Source organism: Acanthochromis polyacanthus, chromosome 6 (genome assembly GCF_021347895.1).
Source record: "Acanthochromis polyacanthus isolate Apoly-LR-REF ecotype Palm Island chromosome 6, KAUST_Apoly_ChrSc, whole genome shotgun sequence".
Classification (NCBI taxonomy): Eukaryota; Metazoa; Chordata; class Actinopteri; family Pomacentridae; genus Acanthochromis; species Acanthochromis polyacanthus.
Genome location: NC_067118.1, coordinates 31,754,234 through 31,764,158, shown reverse-complemented (window position 1 = coordinate 31,764,158; position 9,925 = coordinate 31,754,234). Strand labels below are relative to the sequence as shown.

Sequence of the window (9,925 nt, the reverse complement as noted above, 5' to 3'; positions counted from 1 at the left end):
TCTGCCCCAAAGAAAACTTTCACTTCTCACTTCCAGCTGCTCTTCACTGTGCTGTTCCTTGTAGTTTCTGAAAAAAATATGCAGTTCTTTATGTAATTTTTTTTCTGCAAAACACGTTTACCTTCCAACATATGTTTTTCATAGATTTACACTCATTTTTGCTCTGTTTCTCTTCTGCCACTCTTTTGGCCTAGCTCTCTTACAGGGGGGCAACAGAGGGGTTAAGTTTGTTTGATTTAGGATGCCCAGCACTACCGTCCCCCGCCCTTGGCCCTACAGGGGGATTATGGCGTCACCTGGGGCCCCTGGGGGGGTATTATAAAGCGCCTGTCTGGCCCTCTCCCCTCCGTCAGAGAGGCTTAAAGGTCCATTGGACACTCTGTCTATCCCCGTCTCTACTTTAGAAACACCCCTTTAGCATTGATGCCCACCTCCTCTTGACAACTCATCCCACCTGAGATCTCCACCTACACTCCCACATTACCTCACACCTATGTCTTTGCGACAGGTGGACAGAGGTGGCAAGCGAACGCAGCTGAGTTGACTTTACCAACCCAGTTCACAGTCTGGTAAAGATCCGCTGAGTGGATTCGTCTGTTGACGTTCTGAAATCCTGTTTTGTCTTGGCTCTCTGGGTGCATTTGGTCAGCCGAGTTAGCTGACTACAAAAGGGAGACCCTTTTTGTTTGTTATTTTTAACATTTGAAGAGGACCGAAAAGGTAAACGCTTATCTTTTCAAGACTCATCCAGATTTATTTTTAAAGAATCGTCTTCTTCTGGTGGAGAGCCTCAAGTGAACAGTCACCATGTGGGAGTTCCGGTCTATGAATTTTTGGCGGGCAGTCTTTGCAGAGTTCTTCGGGACCATGTTCTTCGTATTTTTTGGCATGGGCGCTGCCCTGCGCTGGACCACTGGGCCTCATCATGTGCTTCATGTGGCCCTGTGCTTCGGTCTGGCAGCTGCCACCCTCATTCAGTCCATTGGCCACATCAGCGGCGGCCACATCAACCCTGCCGTCACCTTTGCCTACCTGGTTGGCTCACAGATGTCTCTTTTCCGCGCCATTTTCTACATCGTTGCCCAGTGCCTGGGTGCTGTAGCTGGGGCTGCTGTGCTGTACGGGGTCACGCCTGGCAACATGAGAGGCAACATGGCAATGAACATGGTAAGAAACCAACATGGAAGTTTTTAGAAAACAAGTACCAAAAAGTTTGTGAGCAGATTGATGTGATCCATAGGTTACAGTTTTTGCATCAGTTTGGAAGTTCAGTAATGTACATTTTTTGAATCCAACCAGGAAACCATAGCAAAATAGTAGCTTAAAATCAACAAATACTCCCTTCAAAGTGAAGCTTGTTAGTTAATTTGTCTAAAATAAAGAGCAGAAGTGTACAGATTCACTGCAGCTCTCGTACCAAATGTCTGCCATGAGTTTTTTGATTTGTTCTCCTAATTTGATTCCACTTGTGTCTCTCCAGCTGCAGCCTGGCATCAGCCTGGGAATGGCCACCACTGTGGAGGTTTTCCTCACCATGCAGCTCGTCATCTGCATCTTTGCTGTGACTGATGAGAGGAGAAACGGACGTCTTGGATCTGCTGCCCTCTCCATTGGCTTCTCTGTCACCATTGGACATCTCATGGGGGTGAGTCACACGGAAAAACTTAATGACACAGCCATAAAGATGTACAGCGATGAGTATAAGTGTCTCACAACACAATACAGTAACAAGTGTCTTGTGTTTTAGATGTACTACACTGGTGCTGGAATGAACCCCGCTAGGTCCTTTGCCCCTGCTGTGCTCTTTAGAAACTTTATTAACCACTGGGTAAGCCCTGAAATCTCATAGACCAATCAATCCCTCAGCTTTCACTTCACTCTCAGACGAATCATAAATGACTGAACGGTATGTGAGGTGATTAATGTGACTTTTGTTGCTGGCAGGTGTACTGGGTCGGTCCTATGATAGGAGGTGCCATGGGTGCCCTTCTGTACGATTTCATGCTGTTCCCACGCATGAGGGGTCTGTCCGAGCGCCTGGCCACGCTGAAGGGCAGCCGGCCCCCCGAGAGCGAGACCCAGCAGGACACCCGCGGGGAGCCCATCGAGCTCAAGACGCAAGCCCTATAAACCTGCCCCTGCCCCCTTCTCTGACTGGGGTCGAGGGATGAGGGACAAGGCCCTGAGCTACGCCAACTCCACCTCCACTGCCCCCTCCTCATGCCTTCACACACCACCGCACAACGCTAACCCAAGTACTCACATGTAGACTAACACGTAATGAGATTTTCCAGTGCCACTGTAAAAACCGACACACGCACACACACACAGGTTCACCACCTTCAACCTCAGCACACGATGAGCTTCCTTGACCCCCAGTCCTCACTCTGTATTCTGAACTGGACATTGTGTTATTGAAAAATGGTAATCAGAGCCTGAACCAGTAGCCGTTTTGTCTCTCCCTGCCCGCCTGCTTCCTCCTCCCAGCCAGGCCTTCGTCTGTAATGCAGAGAAGAGTGGAAACCCTGAAATCCAGCAGAGTGGTTCTGGGGGAGGCGGGTGTTGGGGAGGGAGGCAGGATGAGGGTGAGGCAGAGATGTGGGTTTGATATGAGAAGGGTAAGAGGGCATGGGCCAGGTGAGGGTGTAGTAGAGGGGTGGGGATTGGGGTTTGGGTAGGATAGAGAGGGCAACACTCTGGGTTTGTGGTCGTTTCAGGTTGGGTTAGACCAGTGAAGATGGGCATGCTTTTCATTATTCATCTGAATTTATCTCCATTTTAGTTTTTTTTCCTGCACTTCAGACACAAGACGTGGATGTATGATACCATTAGATTTGACCAGGTTTTCATTCTTTTCAATCATTACATTTTATCTGTGGGTTTGTGTTTGTGTGTGTGTGTGTGTGTGTGGACACCTCTGCAGTATGTGTGTGTGCAAGTGTATGCGTGAGAGTGAGCGTGTGCATGTGTGTGCGCCTGCCTGTACGTATGAGTGTGTTTGCAAGTGAGTGTGTGTATATGTGTGTATGTGCGTGATCAAGATTGCAGATACAGTACTTTTTATTTTGTTTTATTTTCATTACCACTCTCCTGTTTCGTACCATTAACTGTGTTCATTTTGTCATCAATTTTTAAGACATGATCATTTCTCCTCCCCTCACTGTGGTATTTGCTATGATATTCATTTTTACATAAACCATCTGCTTTTTTGTTCTGAACCAGCGCAATCCAAAGCAAATGTTGTATCCCAGACTTCAATAGTAGGTCTGCAGATCGGCTGTGCGAGCTTTACATTGAGTCTCCTTTTATTATTTGATCCTTACTGGGAGCACAAGGTGTTTCAATAAAAATTTCAATGATAATAAACATAAAAACTTGATACGAGGGTTGGCTCATTTTTGCTTCTTTAAATTGTACAGGTTATGGATTTAGTGTGCAGCTAGGGAAGTGTGAGTTGCAGTGAATAACTATGGCCAGAAGAGGGTGAAAAGAGCACATGACAGACTCACAACTCAAACTCGAATCAGCTGAGTTTTGAACAAAAAGGAATCTTATGGGGTCTGTGTGCTCTAAGACTAAGTATGCTGTCATATATTACATTAGTTTGAGGTATGTAGTTAAAGGAGGGGTTGTTTGTGTAAGACAGGGTCCACCCCAGAGCTACACTATTGCTAGAGATGAAAAGAACCGTGGTTAAAGCTGACACATGCATGTATCTCCCAGTGTCTTCTGTTGTAATGCATCACAGCTGATAAACCCCAGCCCAGACAGACTCCACCGTCAGAGCCCTGACAAGAAAACAATCCAATAAAAAGATCAAAACCAATAATTTTTTAAACAAACAACTGATGTCAAAAAATTCCCACATTATTGAAACATAATGTTACAGTGACTGACATGTTGACAGCAGGGGCGATTCTAGGATCAGAGGTTTAGGGGTGCTGAGCACCCAGAAGTGCCCGGCCAGGCAAGATAAATTTCACCGTTTTGTACATTTTAATGTAATTTCATTCCCACATTTGTGAAAGAAAGGCATAACACTTTTTGAAAAAGTCGGTGACTAAACCATCTAGTCCGATAAAGGTTATTTAAATGCTGAGTCACAGCAAAGGAGGAATGCACTGGAATCATAAAAGAAACATATCGTAACCCTGGGAAAAGACGACTCATTTAGATACAGCAGCTCCTCAACATACACATAAACAGCATGTATGTTTGTGGAGTAAACCAGCCCCCTATACTGAGTATAGAGGGCTGTTCTTCCCTGTTCGTCTCCTCCTTGTATAGTGTCGTATAGTGAAACTAAGCAAATAGTCAAACATATAGATATTTAGGAAAATGTAATGAAGATGTCCTGTTTAGAATGAAGTCCACTGATATCTGTTAAGTGTGCTTCTGGAAAGCATTTAATGTGGGGAGAACACAACTTCCATGACATATATGTAAAATTATATTGTGAATGGAATATTTTTCTTACAGTAATAAATCATTTTAAAAATGGTGCTACTTTGGTTCTGAACCTTTATCTAGCTGTGGTTGCTCTGTCTTCTGTAGTGATTTAATTGGTTATACGTCATGAATAAAACTCCTTTAACTTAACATCTGTAAACAAAACAAAAACGTATTAACAAAAGTTTTCTGTTAAAGCTTGTGTTCTTCTAAGTTTAAATCCAGGATTTGAAATACTTTAATTTACTGCAAATGAATATCTCCTCCAAATGTCTCACTAATAATAATTATAAATCCACAAAGCACCCCTCTATACTGGACCACATTTAGTACAGTCCAGTTCTCCCTTCTATAAATCTGCTTGGAATCTTCCACTTCCTGCTTGTCAAAGAGGCCTTCTACCTGGACAGGTTTTGTTGGAGCTCATGCAACAAACATTTTGAGTAACTGCACTTTAATATGAATGGATGACACTGAATTAGAGTCTGTTTTAATGAGACTGAGTTCAGATGTGTAGCTCTGTCATTAAATAGTAAATTATTTCTCAGAATTCACAGAGAAAAGTAAGAAATGTTTGCTAGGTTAGCGTCCCACATGTTCTTTAGCTCAGCTAAAGCTAACTCTCTCCAGCTTCTGGATCTCTTGAGTTGCTTGTTGTTCAAATATCTTGCTAGAGGTGCTGAAGCTCAGAAAGTCTGAGATGTTTGTTCAAAATAAGCTCATTCTCAAGTCTTATCTGAACCGCAATCTTTTGTTTGAACTTTCCCTAAACTTAGGAGTTAATAACAAAGCAGCACATCCAGACTCAGTCTCATTTATGTAGAGTTTAAACTTCAGTGTCATTCATTGATGTTAAAGTGAAGTTTTTCAAATGTTTGTTGCACATGCTCCCAACCAAACCAGTCCAGGTGGAAGACGAGGTGAAGAGAAGCTCCAGAGGATGAATATCACACATTTACGTTGGAAATAAATGTCCTTCGATTAGACATTGTCATGCAAAAGTTGGATTTCCCTTTAATGATGTTCAAATCTTTGAGTGTTTTGTTGATGTTGGTTTCTAAATGTTTGACACTCGGCCCCAAAGATTAAAACCTTTTACAGCTCACAAGCTGCAACAATTCACACATTATCAACTATCTTTCTGACTAAACTAAGATAAAAAAGTGAAAAACTGAAAACCACCTTCTGATACCTGGAATCTCTGAGTTTTCACACATAGAACACCTGAACATGTCAAACTGGTTTCATAGAAGAACCTTCACTGTAAAAACGTCATAGTATGGTGTGTTGCTCAAAAAACATTACGACCAGCTGTCTAGGGTCGCCTAGGAGCAACACACAAACAGGACAAACACTGGTTTCCAGGGGGTTAGGCAGCTATTGATTTGAAAGAGTAAGTTTACAACAACACAACATGTGAGCAGAAAAGTCCGTCTTTAGTTCAGCTGAAAATATTAGTTTTTGTCTTTTTTATTGACCAAACTTTTCAGGAAGTAGGTGAAGAATAACTAAAGCTCTCATGTAGAAGTCCAACTTATTTTGGATCCTTGTGGAGAGTTCAATCTTAGAATTTGTAAAGCTGTTGGGTTTTTAGAGTCACATGGATTGTTTTGACATTTAATAACCAAGTCCTGAATTAAAATTACAGTTGTGGAGTTCTGTCATTTAGTCTGGACTAAACAAATAACAGCAGCATAAATCTCAAACGTCATTATAAGGAGTCTGGTTTGAGGTTTCTCACTTGATAACGATCAAGCATGAAATTTAGGTTGGGTTAAAGGAACATTCCGCCTTTGGTTTCAGAAAGTACTCCACCTACAAGGTCCTCACACATCCACCTTAAAGGAACATTCCACCAAAAATCCCTTGACATGCACCTACACACGTGGACAAAATTGTTGGTACCCCTCAGTTAAAGAAGGAAAAACCCACAATTCTCACTGAAATCACTTGAAACTCACAAAAGTAACAATAAATAAAAATTTATTGAAAATTAAATAATCAAAATCAGCCATCACTTTTGAATTGTTGATTAACATAATTATTTAAAAAAACAAACTAATGAAATAGGGCTGGACAAAAATGATGGTACCCATAACTTAATATTTTGTTGCACAACCTTTTGAGGCAATCACTGCAATTAAACGATTTCTGTATTTGTCAATGAGCGTTCTGCAGCTGTCAACAGGTATTTTGGCCCACTCCTCATGAGCAAACAGCTCCAGTTGTCTCAGGTTTGATGGGTGTCTTCTCCAAATGGCATGTTTCAGCTCCTTCCACATATGTTCAATGGGATTCAGATCTGGGCTCATAGAAGGCCACTTTAGAATAGTCCAACGCTTTTCTCTCAGCCATTCTTGGGTGTTTTTGGCTGTGTGTTTTGGATCGTTGTCCTGTTGGAAGACCCATGACCTGCGACTGAGACCAAGCTTTCTGACACTAGGCAGCACATTTCTCTCCAGAATGCCTTGATAGTCTTCAGATTTCATCGTACCTTGCACACTTTCAAGACACCCTGTGCCAGATGCAGCAAAGCAGCCCCAAAACATTACTGAGCCTCCTCCATGTTTCACCGTAGGGACAGTGTTCTTTTCTTCGTATGCTTGGTTTTTGAGTCTATGAACACAGAGTTGATGTGCCTTACCAAAAAGCTCCAGTTTGGTCTCATCTGTCCAAAGGACATTCTCCCAGAAGCTTTGTGGCTTGTCAACATGCATTTTTGCAAATTCCAGTCTCGCTTTTTTATGAGTTTTTTTCAGCAGTGGTGTCCTCCTTGGTCGTCTCCCATGAAGTCCACTTTGGCTCAAACAACGACGAATGGTGCGATCTGACACTGATGTACCTTGGCCTTGGAGTTCACCTTTAATTTCTTTGGAGGTTGCTCTGGGCTCTTTGGATACAATTCCAACGATCCGTCTCTTCAATTTGTCATCAATTTTCCTCTTGCGGCCACATCCAGGGAGGTTGGCTACTGTCCCGTGGGTCTTGAACTTCTGAATAATATGAGCCACTGTTGTCACAGGAACTTCAAGCTGTTTAGAGATGGTCTTATAGCCTTTACCTTTAAGATGTTTGTCTATCATTTTTTTTCGGATGTCCTGGGACAATTCTCTCCTTCGCTTTCTGTTGTCCATGTTCAGTGTGGTACACACCTTTTCACCAAACAGCAGGGTGACTACTTGTCTCCCTTTAAATAGGCAGACTGACTGATTATGAGTTTGGAAACACCTGTGATGTCAATTAAATGACACACCTGAGTTAATCATGTCACTCTGGTCAAATAGTTTTCAATCTTTTATAGAGGTACCATCATTTTTGTCCAGGCCTGTTTCATTAGTTTGTTTTTTTAAATAATTATGTTAATCAACAATTCAAAAGTAATGGCTGTTTTTGATTATTTAATTTTCAATAAATTTTTATTTATTGTTACTTTTGTGAGTTTCAAGTGATTTCAGTGAGAATTGTGGGTTTTTCCTTCTTTAACTGAGGGGTACCAACAATTTTGTCCACGTGTGTAAAATGTTGGTTTAACCGAGTATTCCATCCAAAATCTTCAAAGAGACCTGAGGGGCTGCTGAAAAGGAATATTCCACCTAAAACCTCAAAAGGGTGGTTTAGAAAAAATCAGAATGTTGTTGACATCACTGGCTCCAAAAATCCAAGATGTCAACCAGGAAGTAACAAAATCCGGGCTTCATTTTCTCAGTGCAGAAACCAATGGGTGACGTCACGGATGCTACATCCATCTTTATATACAGTCTATACTTACACCACTACTGCACATGGGACGCAGTGCTTAGCTCTGTGCGGGTAGAGGCTCAGAGCCCAAGTTGGGAAAGTTGGGCGGGATCAAAGCATTTCTGAGGCAAGATGTATTTTTGTTGTTAAAACATTACGTATCAACCTAGTACTGTATGGTTTTTACACTTTTCTGGTTTGTTTAAAAAAGGACATGCAATACAAAAAAATCTCTCAAATTTTAGGGGTGCTGGGATTGAATTTAGGGGTGCTTGAGCACCAGCCAAAATGGGCTAGAAACGCCTATGTTTTTCATTATGATAACTTGGACACTGTAGTTTATTATGAAATGAATGAAAATTTGAGATTTTATTGTTGACTCCTTTTATAAAGGACAAATGGGCTCAGAACAGAGAGCCACAGACGATGGCACATGGACAAGCAAGCAAATAGACGGTTTTTATAAAACAATGTTCTGTATTTTTAAAGAAAGATTTTAGCTTACATACCATGTGGTCACATTGAAGACTATAAACCATAAAGTACAGTATAAAACAAAGCAAACAACAAAAAATAAAATGTCAGCTTTCCTACAGCTCTTGGTCTGTTGGGTTTATTTAAAAGAGCTGCTACCATACAGTAAATATGAGGCCACTGCCAGTAGCTAGTTTGCTTATCTAAGCTCCAAAAACTGGAAACAGGGTGAATGTGGGTTTTGCTATGTCCAAATATAACAAAATCCACTCAATCAGCGTCTCTAAAATTCATCCTTCTTTCTTTTCGCATCCCTAAAATTTATACAGTTTAATTTGTACAAAAAACAAATTCTAAAAGAGGCAGTTCACTGTTTTCTGGGAGCTATGTGTCTATTTTTTGGTCTGCAGTCGTTGCCAGGCAACCAGCAAATACTCCAGGAAGTGACTGCGTCCAGCTGTGACACATAACCTCATGCAAACCTGCAGCTTCTCATTTTTACCCACACAGGCTAAAGAAACAAGGTTTTATGAGTTAATCAGTGAGCTAACTGGCTGCAGCTTCAGAATTACTGAGCAGACATGAGATAGATCCTTTTTTCATTGAATTCTTGGCAAGAATATACATGTTCCCTAAAATGTTCATGTATTTGTGCATCCTTTATGCAGTGGTAGAGGAAGAATTAACATCCTTTACTTGTGGTAAAAGAATTAACATTCCACTCTGTCCTGCATTTAAAATATTACTTGAACGTATGTAATCAAGTACTTAAATTTAAAGTATTTCAAATTAAAGTACTCATTGCAATATCCCTCATGACTGTTACACCATTACATGTTATATCATTCAATTATTTTTACTCACACAGTAATGGAAAAGCTGGATTTTTCTGTTTTATTTGGTTGAGGAGGAGCTCTTTTTGTTCTATTTTCTGCATGTATTATTTTCATAGAGGATCTATTGTTTATTTTCTGCAATAAACAGTTCATGGTTTGGATGATAAACATTCTGAACAGTGAGAAATGCTGGTACAGTTAGAGGACAAAGTGACACCTTCACCTTAATTTTATTTGTCCAACGAACAGTCCAAACCTCAAAATTAATAATAATAAAAAACATTCCATTTATTAAACTAACTCGGCGTATAAACAGAAAATTTATATTTGTGAAGCTGGAGCCGTGAAATGTTTCTGCATGAAAAACAGCTTAAGCTTGCTGACTGGTTTTAAAGGCATGCTATCTTTAAAAAAAAACAAAACAAACA

At 41.0% G+C, this 9,925-nt stretch overlaps 1 protein-coding gene across 1 annotated transcript; it reads left to right on the top strand.

The window, feature by feature from the left end:
* Positions 1 to 3,379, top strand: mipb (major intrinsic protein of lens fiber b). Its single transcript, XM_022189731.2, has 4 exons — positions 1 to 1,167; positions 1,481 to 1,645; positions 1,748 to 1,828; positions 1,945 to 3,379. Exons 1-4 carry the CDS (start codon positions 808 to 810, stop codon positions 2,128 to 2,130), a joined length of 792 nt encoding a protein of 263 aa, XP_022045423.1. The 5' UTR covers positions 1 to 807; the 3' UTR covers positions 2,131 to 3,379.
* Positions 3,380 to 9,925: the final 6,546 nt, after the last annotated feature.

Bases quoted from the DNA above. Each gene is read 5' to 3' on its own strand.
- mipb (XM_022189731.2), top strand. From the start codon at position 808: ATGTGGGAGTTCCGGTCTATGAATTTTTGGCGGGCAGTCTTTGCAGAG. The intron at 1,646-1,747 runs GTGAGTCACACG...CTTGTGTTTTAG, and splicing joins CCATTGGACATCTCATGGGG to ATGTACTACACTGGTGCTGG. The intron at 1,829-1,944 runs GTAAGCCCTGAA...TGTTGCTGGCAG, and splicing joins GAAACTTTATTAACCACTGG to GTGTACTGGGTCGGTCCTAT.